The 15,092-nt window shown below is 46.8% G+C and overlaps 5 protein-coding genes across 5 annotated transcripts; 4 read left to right on the top strand and 1 right to left on the bottom strand.

Moving 5' to 3' along the window:
* Positions 1 to 523: 523 nt before the first annotated feature.
* Positions 524 to 3,370, top strand: AOL_s00054g299 (uncharacterized protein; the record flags this gene model as incomplete). The annotated part of the gene is made up of 3 exons (XM_011121615.1): positions 524 to 2,744; positions 2,812 to 3,117; positions 3,171 to 3,370. The coding sequence occupies 3 exons, from the start codon at positions 524 to 526 to the stop codon at positions 3,368 to 3,370; spliced, it is 2,727 nt and encodes a 908-aa protein (XP_011119917.1).
* A 1,191-nt stretch (positions 3,371 to 4,561) lies between these two features.
* Positions 4,562 to 9,767, bottom strand: AOL_s00054g298 (uncharacterized protein; the record flags this gene model as incomplete). The annotated part of the gene is made up of 3 exons (XM_011121614.1): positions 4,562 to 5,625; positions 5,693 to 6,059; positions 6,120 to 9,767. The coding sequence occupies 3 exons, from the start codon at positions 9,765 to 9,767 to the stop codon at positions 4,562 to 4,564; spliced, it is 5,079 nt and encodes a 1,692-aa protein (XP_011119916.1).
* Positions 9,768 to 10,306: 539 nt separating this feature from the next.
* Positions 10,307 to 10,893, top strand: AOL_s00054g297 (uncharacterized protein; the record flags this gene model as incomplete). Its single annotated transcript, XM_011121613.1, has 2 exons — positions 10,307 to 10,315; positions 10,384 to 10,893. The coding sequence occupies 2 exons, from the start codon at positions 10,307 to 10,309 to the stop codon at positions 10,891 to 10,893; spliced, it is 519 nt and encodes a 172-aa protein (XP_011119915.1).
* A 1,297-nt stretch (positions 10,894 to 12,190) lies between these two features.
* AOL_s00054g296 (uncharacterized protein) lies at positions 12,191 to 13,228 on the top strand (the record flags this gene model as incomplete). Its single annotated transcript, XM_011121612.1, has 1 exon — positions 12,191 to 13,228. One exon carries the CDS (start codon positions 12,191 to 12,193, stop codon positions 13,226 to 13,228), a length of 1,038 nt encoding a protein of 345 aa, XP_011119914.1.
* A 413-nt stretch (positions 13,229 to 13,641) lies between these two features.
* Positions 13,642 to 15,051, top strand: AOL_s00054g295 (uncharacterized protein; the record flags this gene model as incomplete). The annotated part of the gene is made up of 1 exon (XM_011121611.1): positions 13,642 to 15,051. The coding sequence occupies one exon, from the start codon at positions 13,642 to 13,644 to the stop codon at positions 15,049 to 15,051; it is 1,410 nt and encodes a 469-aa protein (XP_011119913.1).
* Positions 15,052 to 15,092: the final 41 nt, after the last annotated feature.

Genomic DNA, 15,092 nt, shown 5'->3' with positions numbered 1-15,092 from the left:
GTTTCGTGGGACTTTGTCACACCATCTGGAACATTCACCGGCTTCACTTGCGCATAATCCGTGCTACCAGCATAAACATCAACCAATTTGAATTAGCTATTGGACTTTTGCTCTCTCAATTCACCCCATCTCGGCGGCGTCTCAAAGCGAACTCTGGCTTTTGGCTGGGATACCTTCGGCGACCACTATTAAACTCCACAACCAAATATTCCCGGATACTTCCGAATTTGTTCAAATTCCCCGATACATTCCTTTCTCTGGGTCTGTTGTGCCTTCGTAGTACCGGATCGCTGAGCCCTTGCGTCAAATCATCAGCTTGACGTTACCGGTGCTTTACAATAACCCTTCCATCCCAAGTGCACGCTGTGGCGCCACTGACGCACGCCTCAAATATCAATCAATTAGCCAAGTTCCTTGGAGAAGCCAATAAAAAGAGGCTCTTGTTCACGCCATTCTCAGAAGTCTTATGGCCGTAGTGCCCTCTTTGACCAAGGTGGAATGAAAGGTCTTGACTCGGTGAACAATGCGGGAGAAGGACAAAAACAAGGACGGTATATATCGTTCGAAAAGCAAACGTAAAGCACTTGAAGGGCTTGAAGGGCTTCGCAAAAGCAACGGGGATCTGATTGAACGATCAATCACACCAAACGACCTTTATAACAGTGGTGGCGTGCTGGCAGGAACTGGGGGCCCCGGAGGGGTGACAGGAGGGACTGGGAAGAGCAGCCGGCCATCTTCGCCTGTTGCCTCGTCGATTCTCAAGAAGCGAACGTCGTTTCCGGTTGCGGGGTCTTTTGCTAACATCTTAAACTTTTCGCCTCACAGAAGGAGACCTAGCTTGCAGACGCGGAGCAGCCACCATTCGTCAAAATCCAATCCGGCGCCGACGTCTGCTGGGCCAACCCCAACATCAACATATCCCCACGCGCCTTCGGCACCGACATACTCACATAGCACGATCAGTAGTGGCAGGTCTAGGAGTGGGAGCGCTCACTCCCCAAGCATTGGCTCCTTACACAATACACCACTACAAACGCCGACAACATCCACTCACATTAGTAGCTCAAGGACAATTGCTTCTGAATCAACTACGACACTATCCTCGACAGCGTCATCATCTTTGTCATCTATGAATCCTTCATATGACGGGAACCGGGCTGTCGGTGGTGACAGCCCAACCGTTCCCGGGTATGGAGGGCTCGAATCACCACTCTCGACTAGAAGTGATCCTACGAGGATGAAAGCTTCAAGGCTCGCCGAGGCATATGGAAATACTGGGTATGAAGGAAGCTGGGATAGCGATCATGCGTTGGAACTTGATGAAGAAGAGGAAGAAGAACAAGATGAACGGACAGGAACTAGGGTGATACCTGCTTCTAGAAGAATTATGACACCTCAAACACCGATACGAGAAGAAATTGGTGCAAGTAGCAATGGCGGCGCTATGGGTCCCTCGAGCGAAGCGGGAAGGTATAACACGTTTCGCAGGGGTCTAGGTTTCACAGAACCTGATCTCAGAATAAAAAGTCGATCCAATTCAGTAGCTTCCTCTAGAGCTGGCGGCGGTCGACTTACACTAGACACAACAGACAATGATGGGAGGAGTATGAAGGGCGTTGGAAATGTCACACCTATCATGGGTCCAGCCAAGGTTATTAACTCTAAAAAGATTGTCGAGGGTAATCTTGACCTCTTACATACACATCCTTCGATATCCGAAACTACGATTACAAAAACGGACGGAGATGGTATATCACGTTCTGGGTCCACTTCACCGCGCCCGGACATTCACTCCAAAACACCTTCGTCTTCGAGGTCTGCTCGTGATGATGCTACCTCCTCGATATCTTCGACTTCCGCGTCTTTACGGGCTGCCTCCCTAAATCAGGTAGTAGCGATAAAACGGCAACGAGAGCTGACTGGCGAAGAAGCGCCCCCAAAGTCATCATCCTCCAATTCGTCCTCCGAGGCGCTCTCTACTATTTCACGTGGCAAAAGCAGCAAAAGCATCCGCAACCATTTAAACAACAAAATGACTTTAACGTCTTCTCGGGATGCTAGCATAGCAGGCCGCAGGCACCCGCCGTCTCTAGAATTGCCGCTTCCAGATCCATTAGCTCCAAGAGTGGAACCCGCGCCCGCTAGTGGGATGTATTGGTACAAAGCGTTTTCTCACGGGTTGCCCTCTGTTGCGCTCAGGGCGCATACCTGCACGTTAATTGGCAGCTCGATATACGTCTTTGGGGGGTGTGATTCAAAGACCTGCTTTAACGACCTTTATGTCTTTGACGCCGATTCAATGTATTGGTCTAAACCGGATGTCTCGGGTGATATCCCACCACCGCTCCGGGCTATGACCACCACTGCTGTCAACAAGAAGCTTATTATTTTTGGAGGTGGAGACGGCCCTACATATTACAACGATGTTTATGTCTTAGATACTGTCACCCACCGGTACACTAAGCCTAAAATCTCCGGACAAATACCTAGCAAAAGGCGAGCCCACACTGCATGCCTTTATAAAAATGGCCTCTACGTATTTGGTGGTGGAGATGGCGTCCGTGCACTGAATGATGTATGGAGACTCGATGTTAGTGATTTGAGTAAGATGAGTTGGAAACAAATATCATCTGCGAGCGGTGCCACAACCATAGGTGGGGCATCATCGGCGAGTGCAGCGGGCACGAGAAGTAGCAAAACTACTGCAAGTGCCTCACAGACGAGTTTGCTGTCTGGTTCTGTCGGTTAGTACACTGAAGCTCCCTTTAATTGTATTCTTGATAATAACCATTGAATCTTTGTGCAAACCAGGTGCCACTACACCTACTTCGACCAAGAATTCCAGCACTGTCGTCAAGATGAAACCCACTGCGCGGGGCTACCATACTGCGAATATGGTTCAGAATAAGTTGATAATATTTGGCGGATCTGATGGGGTTGACTGCTTCAAAGATGTTTGGGTATTCGATGTGGATACATCTGTTTGGAAAAATGTCGAAATCAAAACCAGTTATCCTCGGCTAAGCCATACAGCTACACTCATTGGGAGCTATCTATTCGTGGTCGGTGGCCATGATGGCGTTGAATATAGCAATGAAGTCCTGCTCTTGAACCTCGGTTAGTATTTTTATTGTCTGGGGGGTGATTCGCCGCTAATGCTGAACTCTTAGTTACAATGCAATGGGATAAAAGGAAGGTTTACGGCCTTCCTCCAACAGGCAGAGGTTACCACGGGGCGGCCTTGCATGATAGCCGTCTTTTTGTCATCGGTGGGTTCGATGGACATTCTGTCTTTAACGAGACGTATATTCTTGAACTTGCAATTAGTAGCTACTACTCACAGATATCCCATTTTAACATCGAAGTGTAGCCGATACGCAGCGCTGCCTAGGACCGTGCGTGGAGCCCTACTTTCGTACTAATAATTAATTCCAACATTTTCGCACAGCACTTCCTACCTAGCAGAAAGTCGACGAAGTCCCTGATCTTCAGAAATTGGTCTTTATTTTCGTTCAATGTTTGAAGCGATTACGGTTAACGAACGTAACATGCGATCTGTATAGTCGTTCGAGACTTCCTTTTTTTTTGTCCGATGAGATGATTTAGTTGGTGTGTTTGGGGATTCTCTTTTTCCTTCTGTTTTCCTGGTATATAATGGCCGCGAATTCTATCGATACTTTCCTCTGCCTTATGTTGCTCTTCTATTTATTTTTCATTTTTCTTGTTCCTCTTTTATATTTGATGCGCTTTCTACCCCGGTCTAGAAAAGTCTTCGTGGGTTTTGCTTCTATGTTTTCTTCGGTTTTGAGCGGCCAGAAAATCAGCCCTTTTTTGTTTCACTTCTGATTGTAGAATATTTTAACCCTTCTATCTAAATTCCCGGTAGCTTTCATCATTTTATCACTGTACTGGACTTATTAGCATTTTCTGATTCGGATTACATCCGGCTATCTAGTAAGCGTTGAAATTAGGATTGTCAAAAACTCGACCAGATTGTTAAATACTACAGAGTATTGTCGTGAGTTCCATGGATCTAGTGAGGGTTTTGACTGATACCTCTTATTGATAGCTCGATATATAGAACCCCCGTGGAGCTGTGAAATAAAATTCTCGATACCTTTGTTATATATACAATCAGATGACCAAACAATTAAAATTATGCGACGACAATATTAATACAGTTGAAGATCAGATGGAAGCCTAGTGCTATGTTTTTGGTTATACATGGGATGTACGATTCTTCGACCCGCAAGGGTAACATCTGAGGCCATCCTCATATAGTTGCCAGTGTTTTGGGGTACTAGGGAGGTAAGAACTATCTAAGTAGTAGGTACTAAGGTGCATGCATGTCAGCAATACAATATTTGAGGGCTTTGGCCAATTGGGGCCAAGAACTTAACATGATCTATGAAACGTATAATTGCTAGGGCTATCAAATCATGGTTCAATGATGTCAACCGCCCACTGCAGAGTTTGTCTCTAAATACTTAGGTGAACTCGAACATAACTGTAGAGGAGGTGTTGGTATATACACAGATGGATGACTGGAAGGTGCCTGCCACTATGCAACAGCCTGTCCTTCACCGGGTGCTCCGCCAGCACTGATTGGCCGTCTGATACTCCCTGCTCCCATCCTCCCGATGGTACCAACTTCATCAACCTTTACTACTTTCTCTTCAACTTCACTAACCACTAGAACTCCTTCGCTTGCGCTTCTGTAATCCGTCTCGCAGGTGACTGTGAAGTTTTCTTCCTCCTCTGTATCCCCTGTTGGGTTAACAGGTATATATGGAAGAGCCCTAACCTCAATACTAGGAACAAGCAAAAAGCCAGGTTTAAGTGGAACGAGTAACAGCTCGAACTCCACTTCTTTATCCCCTGTTTCGGTTGCTTCTTCGTCGCACTCTTTCATAAATGAATATTCAAACACACCCCTTCTTCGTCCATTCACTAACCACTCATCACCTTTGCTCTCTCTTCTGCCACTCCCGGGATCTGAGTTTGTCGCAGTATTCATCTCATAATAGAACCTCAGATTGTCGGGAACGTTTGCACTCCTTCTCTCTCTATCGGTTCCAAGATCCCAACATCTACTGATACCTATTTTTAAAACTGCTTTGATAACTTCCCCTACTCTCACCATCTTTGGCCCGCTAGAACCACCGTTTTTGACATCACGCATTTGTAATTTTGCCGTCGCAAGGCACTGTAACGCTGGGATTTCAACCGGAATAATGATTGTCCTAGCGATACCATCAAGCCGTTGCGTTTGCTGTTTGTTTTCTTCATCGTCGTCTTCAGCATCCTGTTTCCCAAAAGTCCTGAGAGGTGACAATAGTGGTATCCTTTTCCTTCCGCCCCAAATGTCGAAGAATTTCTCGACAACCTGAGCAACATTTGTCCTCTCGGAATTTTTGCAGTGTACGCCAGCGAAGGCTTCTGCCCACGATTCGGCATCAAACGGAGGAAGTTTGACTGCTCCAAGGAGAGCTGCGCGTTCGATATCCGATTTACCTAAATCTTCCACGATTTCTTCGAGGGTGGGAGTGAGAAGACGCTGATATCTACCGTAGCCGGCAGAGGCTAGGTGGGCGGCGAAGACGGTATTCACTGCTACCATGATTTCTACAGACCATAGATTAGTATGCTATTCCCGAAATTTCAAAGGCGGGTCAATTCCAAAAAGCCTTACCGTCACCAATGCCTCTCCACATCACTCTCAAGTACAAATTGTCACCTGAAAATTGCTCTCCTCCGGATATTCTCGTGGTCTTGAAAGTGAAAGCAGCAGGCTGTTTTGTATAAACCACAATGCCTTCATTCAGATCTTGGCAACCAATTCCTGTCGATGTACGGAACGCTTTGCTACCTTCAAGCTCCGTTCGGACAATCCGTAAAGGGAGGTGGTTTACAGTAGAAACCTGGAATTTGCTGAAGAGGGCCGCGCGGGTGAATATATCCTGCACATTGACACTCAATGGTAGGGCGACGGGCACAGAAGGAGTCGTGACGTATTTGTATTCCGTGGTCTCAGTTGTAAGATTCGCCTCTAGTCGGACCTACAATCCGTGGAAATATATTAGCATCAGGACACATCCAGTGTATTTTGGGAGGCGTACGGAGAGCTCGTTCAGATCTCCATCACTCTTATAAGGAATCCGAAGTAAAAGGTTTCCCAGTTTCTTGACCTCAGCCTTGCTTCCGAGTTTTATTAGGCCGGCCTCATCCAGATCCAGCGTTATGTTATCCACATTTTGTTCCCCGTCAGCGTTGTTTACCACTTGTATATCACTGACAAGTAGTCTCAGCCCAGCCGTTAAGCTCTTTATTTTCATTTCAACCCTTTCGACAACGGTATTACCAGAATTAATCTCAACTTCGATTGTTCGAAGTTTGTCCAACTGTATCAATTTTGGCGAGTTGAGACCGATATAGAATGTCTCCGGTGCCTGGAAAAGAATAATTTTGGGTGGCTCCAGTTTTTTCAAAGCTGACGGGGAAATACTTTCCCCAGGTAGAGGAAGGTCTAGTTTGAATTTGTGCTTGAAGGTCAAATTATTCACGTTGATATCCATGGAAAGGATCTCATACGTTCCAGCATAGAAGGTGTCGGCGACAAAGACGACTCTGTTTTTGCCCCTCTTGATCCCAACTTCTCCTTCAGTCACGAGCTGTATATCCTTTGCGATGCCAGCAATGCTTTTGGCCTTATCATCGGCAATGGAGATTTTCATAGTGGCACTCTTAATGGTGACGCTGTGAGTCAGAAGCCACCTACAATTCACTGCGACAGACCATTTGAAGCCTCCCTTCCCGTCTCCCTCACCTTCAAACTCTGGGCATGTCTCCACCTCGACATCTGTCCAAAATTCATCAAACTTGAGGTCGGTGGGCTCAACAACCTTGCTCACTTCCTGCATTCCGGGTAGTAAACCCAATCCTTCATCCCCATCAATCCGAATAACACCATTAAGGAATAACATGCTGGTTCTTTGGGTCCTCCATCGCCGTTTCTCTTGCTCCGCTCTCTTCCTTAGCAGTACTAAGATGACTTTACCAAACTCCTCATCTCGCCCCATCTTTTTAAGACAGTCCGCATACATCATCAGCAGATTCTCTTCGACTAGTGCCCACCGTTGTAATGTGTATGATGGTGCTAGTTTCGAAAAGTAATGTGCTGCAGCCGCAAAATCTTTGCGATAGTATTTGATGCACGCGATTTCGGCGAGGGTCCGTTCGGTACTCTTGACACGCTTGGCAAGGGAGAACAATTTCACAGCAGTTTCCGTCATACGTTCGTAGACAGCTAGGAACCCGGTATCACTAAGGAGAGCATGCCGTAGCATACCCGCCCTGATACCCCATAACCAAACCCAGTCATCCTTTTCTAGTGTTTCTTCGGATTTATGAGTGGAGGCCACACTTTCTGTATCGTTAAGATTGACGTCCACCATACTGCCATTGTCGGGTGCACTGGCTTCCTGGTGTTTTGGGGCTGGATGGAGCTTCTCTTGGGAACTGCGCCACCGGTTACCAGCTATCTCAACGACTACCCCACGGGCAAGCATGAGTACTTCAGCCCTGAAAAAAGCAAGTTCTTCAGTTGCTGTTAGGCCCTCGGAGACCGTAGGTCCCTTCTTTTCTTCAATCTCCGTAGAGTATATTGTCGCAGTTCTAGGTGGGATAGAATCCGGAGGCATATCCTTATTATTCGTCGTACTGCCTGGCACCCATGCTTGTGTGATGCTAGGTGTTGGGGGCGGGCTTTTCGCCTCCAATAATAATAAGTCCTTCCAATCAAGATGTGGGACACTTTTGTGATCTGTGGCATCAATAAGTTGCATGACCCCGTTCACAACGAAGGAGGCTATGTAATTATCAATAAAAGCCTTTACGGCTGGAAACGTAAGATCGAATTTATCCTGTTGGACCTTTTGCCTAGCTTCAGTTTCTTCCGGCGTGCTGACCGTGACTGCTGCCTCCTCATTCGACGCAGCCTCTGACTTTTTGATCTGTTCGAGGTCTGCTTGCATGCTTTCCCAACCGCGATATAATTCAGCCCGCAAGACCGCTGAACCTGTGCGAAGGAACTCAATTCCCTTTTTGACAACTTCAGTAAGATAGCCTGCTTCACCTTCCCTCGGCAACGCCCCCCCTACCGCTGATTCTGCGAGCCCAGCAGTAGGGTCAAAGAATGAATAAGATGCATCATTTGTGGATGGTTGAGATCCGACACTGGATCGATTAGTAGGTATAGTTGCGGCTAGGCGAAGCAGAAGCGACGCCTGCCGTGCGAAACAATAGGATAAAAAGTCAAAAACAGAGATATTGTTAGATAAGATGAGTTCTCTATATGGCTTGCGGGCAGATGATAGGATACTAGCATCATTGAAATCTTCTTTTTCGCCCATTTGATCGAGATCACTGGATGGTGGCGTCCCTGGAACTGCTAAAGAGGCCTGAGAGCCAGATTTCAATTTCTCAGCTTGATGGTTGTGCCATTTCCTGCCCTCTTCCACGATTGTTTTGACAACTTCGCCACTCCAGCCTAGGAACGTCTTGCCTCCCTCCCTGTCCGCCTCTTCACCGACAATGATGCTTTCACCGGCGACGGCAAGTTCCTGGTATATCGCCCAGGCATCTTCTATCAGCCCTACACTTTCGAATGCCCCAGCAAGGCCCTCCTTAAGCACGAAGAACGTGCAGAAGTTCCATCCTGGTAGGTGTTGCTGGTTACTCCTCGCTAATATATCATCTTCGTACTGTTGTACTCGGAGGTCGAAGCTCGTCAGGATCAGCGATTTCATATGAGAGATCAAAAGACCATAATCAGCATCTTTTTCGGCCGGTGTAGGAATCGGAGTGGCAGTTGCGGCAGCTCCTGGCGGTGGGGAAGGCTGGGGGTGGGACAGTCGTATTTGAACAATTCTGGGAAGTGACTTTTTCGATGTCGAGCCGAAGTCACTCTTAAGCTTCTCGAGGATAGTAGTACTGGATTTAAACTGAAAACGAGACTTATTGCTTGGTTCTGGATTGGAGGCATTGGAATTGAGAGAAGAGCTAGATTGACCCGTCATGCGCGGCTGGCTAGCAGCAGGTGTCCCCGGCAGGACCACATGTACTATCATCCATTCGAAGGCATCGTGATTGTCGTTTTTGGACGAACTAGAGCTTGAGCCCGATGTTGAAGATGTTGGGGTACAATTAGCAGCAATCCATTCCTTCAACTCTTTTCGAGCGGTATTTCTATAAGCATCATTATCGTCGCAACGGAGGAAGAATATTTTCAAGTAGGAAGTCTGGCGAAGGCCGGGTATTTGATGACGCCGTTCTCTGATTGGGATGTCTCCAAGAGTCGTTCTACGCATAAAGGTATTGAGGTTTGGAGTAGAAGATCTTCGACGTCCGACTGCATTTGCGACAATCTTTGGCGCAGGAAGAGGAGGAGGAGACACGGGAGATACAGCTCCATCTGTGCTTCCAGACCTGGGGAGAGTTGAAGGAGTAGTGTATAGCGACGGCGACTGCCTTGTGAATGGGGAAGTAGCAGGGTCTTCGGAGGATGTAGCTGTGGTCGTGGTTATCAGGGGTTGTACAGCGGGTATAAAGTCGACATAGAGCGAATTTATAGACCTGAGAGGCCTAGATGGCGACTTCCAATGCAAGTGCCTTAGAGGTAGTCTCCCTTTGATGTCTGGTGAGAATAGTGGAAAGACTGATGAGGGGTCCCAGTAGGTGACAGTGACTTTGGACGTCGAGCCGTCCATTGCAGTACAAGCAGCCACTGATGGTTTCAGGAGCGATGAAGGATACTCGAAAGGTCGCAACAGCAGCTACCGATGATGGAAGGACGATGTCGCGTGTCCTCGGCAGACGAAGAGCTGGGGCTGCTATTCGGAGCTTCAGGAGCATGAGCAGGTGTGTACAATCGACAAGGGTGCTGTAGTAACCGGTAATAACGGGTCAACGCCGATATATCCGAATCGGAGATAATTGCGCACGCATCAGATGCCTAATCTGATGCAATCACGAGGGTAGATCGTGGTTGCATTTGCAGCTCTTGGCCTGTGTTCCAACTTCACATCATGGAATCTCCTGCCTTCATGCCCGCGAGCCTAGTTTAGTCCCCGAAAGCGACAGTACACGATTTTGGCATTCAATTTCGTTTTATATTGGGGTCTGAACTGAAGGCAAAAGACGCCACATGCACAGGCGTTATATGTATACATCCTCAATGCAATATCGCTATTGATTCCGCGCCAACAGATATCACAAATAGATTCTAATCCGAAATCAACGGACTAAAATGTTTCGAGTATGTACTGACCTCCGAATGACTTCCTCGTGCCCAGTAAATATTTACAGTCGATATGTTTTGTTTAGCTGCCGGCGCCAGTTCACCAGATCCATATTCGCACTCCTCGGGCTTCTCGCCCAGACCTCAACTTAAGTCAGGAAGAGCTGGTCGAAATCCGAGCCTCCCAGCGGACTTTTGAAGGCGCTTACTTCCGAACCTCTATATCTCTCTTCACTTTTTCGCTCATCATCCTCAAAGTGTTTACCTTCGAATTTTACCCGATTGGCGCTTTATTTGCAGGCTATGGCGCTGTTATCATGGCCATATCCGCGTATCGGCGAAGCGAAAGTAATCGGCAGTTCTATATTGTCGAGGACAAGGAAGAAAACGAGTTACCGGTAGACCAAAGACGTGGCGCAAAGCGGGTCTTTAGAACTAGTGGTAATACAGTTATCGTTTGCGCTATTACATCAGTCATCGCATATATCATCCTCATATACTTGGTTTTGCGTCTTAATGTCGACCCAAAGGCGTCTCGGAAACCCAGCAAGCAAATCCAGAACCTGAGTGGTGCAATCGCACTTGGAAGCACCTAGCTTCGCTTTTAGTTCTTTGTGGGGTAATATTCCCCTCTTTCTAGTTCCATTCATTCCCACCTGACCGTAGGTGGTTCGCTCGATAATACTACGGATTGATGAAGTTTTGTCTCCCCCCCACGATTCATATTTTGCGTTTTTTTTTTTCACTTTTAACGACCCATTCACCTTGCTACCTCGAGCTCAACTTCCTGCCGCTCAATACTGTTATTATTGTAGGTGGATATAGATACGGCTGTGGGTGTTATGGACCTTTAGCATTCATCAGCTACTAGTTTAGGATCACAAATCCTAGATATGCGAAATATTCACGAATCCATCGACTTTGATATCTCATTTCCGTCACTTATGACCATGGACACCTTCATATATTGGCCTTTATCGGCTCCTGCTTATCCGAATAGCCATCTCGAGTTCACACCCCTGTTTTTGTCTCAGGGTATTCTGCTGTTAAACTAGAACCACTGGGTGGTTTTGATAAAGGAGTTAAAACCTGCTGGCTTTGAAGAAAACGCCATCCTCGATGCTACGGTGTATTACTACACCGGAAGCTTTAGGAAAGCAGAAAAGCAGCATTATCTCACACTATTAGCTCGCCTACCCCGGTTTCCACCATGCACCATCGCATCTAGATTTTTTAGAACATCGATCGACTTTTCTACAGCCTTAGCTCTAGGCTTGGGGCTTTGTAAACGAGTTCGAGACCCAATATATACGTGAAAGATTATATATCTAAATATTTCTATTACGTCACAGTACGTATACGATATCAACAAGTTGCCAATAAAACCTTAATGGCTTATCGATGTATTAGAGGTGTATAGCTAGGTCTGGCAAGAATCGGAGAAAAAAACTGGGTTTATTTTTCGTAGCGCTTATGTATATTTGATTACATACTATATATGATGACCTAAGATATGCGATCATGATTTGTAATAACACATGAGAAGACTGGCCGACGTGCAATCCATAGTGTCTTTAGGCACAGGATCTGACGATGTTTTTCTTCCTCAATATTTGTGTGGTTAACAGTTTTGGGGTTTTGGGTCCACCAGGGCATTATCTATGAGGGTCAGATCGGATCTCGTTTCCAGAAGTCACAAGGGAGCCATGTCAGATCTAAAAAGACCTCTAGAACCCTGCAGCTGTTTCGATGTTCTGGACATCTCATAGGCTCACCCCTGGTCCCTGAAACACTTCTCTACTATGTACCTATGACTCCACCTAATCGATATAATCACATGCGCATGCATGTATGCAGAAATATCGACATATCGCAATTGCGCGCAATTAAGAGATGGAGATACTCGAAAACGCCAGTCTCGAAGACTATTCCACTATGCGGCTGGGAGGTCGTGCAGCTTACCTAACTAAAGTCGCCGACCGCGAACGGCTGAAAGAAGCGACTACTTGGGCAAAGCAACGCCAGTTACCAGTTATCATGATTGGATCGGGAAGCAACACTATTTGGAAAGACTCAGGATTCAACGGTTTGGTCATATGCAATAGAATATTGTACTACCAGGAAGAACCAATCGGGGGCGATGCCAACAAAACCGTACTGGTCAAGGTCGGCGCCGGCGAGAATTGGGACAAGGTCGTTGAACGCACCGTCTCTCGGGGTCTATCTGGTATTGAATCACTTAGTTTAATACCAGGCACAGCCGGCGCGACGCCTGTACAGAATGTTGGAGCATATGGACAAGAGATCCGAGACACGCTTGTCAGCGTCGAAGCGTATGATAATGAGTCTGGGGAAATTGTCATCATCAATAAAGAGGATTGTGGACTGAGTTACCGCACAAGTCGGTTCAAGACCGTAGATCGAGGAAGATTTTATATCACAATGATCACACTTCAGCTTCGGCGTGGGGATCCTGTACAACCTTTTTACCCCGCAGTTCAAAATTATCTGGCAGACCATGGCATCGTGAATTTTACCCCCCAAACGATCAGGGACGCCGTTATCGCCATTCGTCAAGCCAAATTGCCAGATCCAGTGCTAGTTCCCAACTGTGGTTCTTTTTTCGCCAATCCAATCATCGAGGAAACCGAATATACAAGATTGCAGGTAGCTCACCCAAACCTTCCTAATTGGCCTGTTGGGAACGGGAGAGTGAAGATCCCTGCCGCATGGCTTATAGAAGAGGTTGGGCTCAAAGATTTTCATGATAGAGAAATGGGAGTAGCTACATGGGCGAATCAACCCTTAGTTTTCATAAATCGGGGAGCCAAGGCATCCCAGCAGCTTCTTACTTTCAGGGATAGAATAATGCATGTAGTTAATATCAGATTTGGTGTTTTATTAGAACAGGAACCAGAGCTGCTTCCCTAGCCGTACAAATGTCGGCCTAAGGCTGCAAGAGCACAAAAGCGGAGGAATTTGGACCAACCCCCCAGCATTCTGGAAAATATCAAGATCCTATCTTCCAGGTTCCTCAGCTCTGACTGTCATGTTGGCTGAAGAGTTGCGAAGTCCCCCTTGTAGACACCGCGCACGCGCACAAGTTGCAGTTGTAGCAGACTATGACGGACTATTCGAGGCTAACCATAGTTGAGGAGTCTGGCGACGAGACAAGGCTAACCCGTATGCAATTGGGGGTAAAACCTGGAATCAACCATCAAGCGCAAGATATTGCATCACTTCGAAAATTTTATTCTACCCTTTTTAATATAAATTACCTAGCTTAAGCACCTACCAACTATCTTTGGCCGCGTAATGCATTTTGTATTCTTAATCATCCCAATATGATACCTGACGTTCCAAACTCAGACTCGGAGCCTGGCCCATTCGTCCATCACACAGATTCCCTAACTTCAAATACTCTCGATCTCCAATCAACCAACAGGGAAGTCAATCTTCGAATTGAGGGTGGCCGCAGGCTCCATGGCGAAGTCACACTTAAGGCTAGCAAAAACGCAGCAGTCGCGCTCCTCTGCGCCAGTTTGTTGAATTATGGTGTCACCAAGTTCCTGAATTTCCCTAGAATCGAAGAGGCTATCCGAATGATAGAAGTTTTAGAAAGCATTGGTGTTAAAGTAACCTGGAGGGAAAACAATACAGTTGAACTCCGTCGGCCAAAGAAACTAAGGTTGGAAAATTTGGATGAGGAGGCAGCCCGAAAAACTCGATCGGTCCTCATGCTCATTGGGCCACTGATGCAAGATCATGGGGAATTCGATATACCATACGCTGGCGGCTGTGAACTAGGAGAGAGAACGGTAAAACCACACCAATACGCACTAGAGGAATTCGGTGTCAGTATCACCGCGACCAATAATCGATACATTGTTAAAGTTGATAAAAAAGCACCAGGGGAAATGACGTTATATGAGAGCGGAAATACTGTCACGAACAACACAATTCTAGCGGCTGCTTGCACGACAGAAGAAACATTCATACAGGCGGCGAGTTGCGACTATATGGTTCAAGACCTTTGCTATTTCTTGCAAAAGATCGGGGTCGAAATAGAAGGTATTGGAACTCCGCTTCTTCATATCAGGGGTTTACCGAGAATCAAGAAGACCGTCGAATATACTCCGACAGAGGATCCGATAGAAGCTATGTTCTTCATATCTGCTGCAGTCACAACTGACTCGGAAATCACGATCAAAAGGGTTCCCTTCCGCTGGATTGCACTTGAGTTAATGAAGTTGAAGAAAATGGGGTTGCGGTATACAATGTCGTCGTCCTACAAAGCAGCGAATGGTTATGTCGACCTAGCCGACTTGACCATCCACCGACATGAAGGGAAACTTTCTGCCCTCCCTGACAAGCTACATCCTAACATTTGGCCTGGCTTGAACCCAGATAGTCTACCATATTTTGTTCCTATAGCCGGAGTTGCAACAGGGCGAACACTGATCCACGATTGGATCTACGAACGGCGTGCTATATACTACGCGGAGCTATCCAAACTAGGCGTCAGGGTGGAGCTTCTAGATCAACATCGAGTCCATGTCCAAGGGCCCAACGAGCTTGTAAAGGCAAATTTGTCATGCCCACCGGCGCTCAGGCCGGCGAGTTTACTTCTCATAGGGATGCTAGCAGCAAGAGGAATGTCGATTCTAAGGAATACCTATGTAATAAATCGGGGTTATGAGGATCTGGCAGCACGGTTAAACATGCTCGGTGCAAGCATAGAGGTTTTCTCTTAGTTGGCGATATATGATTTGATAGGATAGAAAGCTGTTACGTA

The sequence above is a fragment of the Orbilia oligospora genome (genome assembly GCF_000225545.1).
Source record: "Orbilia oligospora ATCC 24927 unplaced genomic scaffold scaffold00054, whole genome shotgun sequence".
NCBI classification, from domain to species: Eukaryota; Fungi; Ascomycota; class Orbiliomycetes; order Orbiliales; family Orbiliaceae; genus Orbilia; species Orbilia oligospora.
This window is presented reverse-complemented; position numbering and strand designations above follow the sequence as displayed.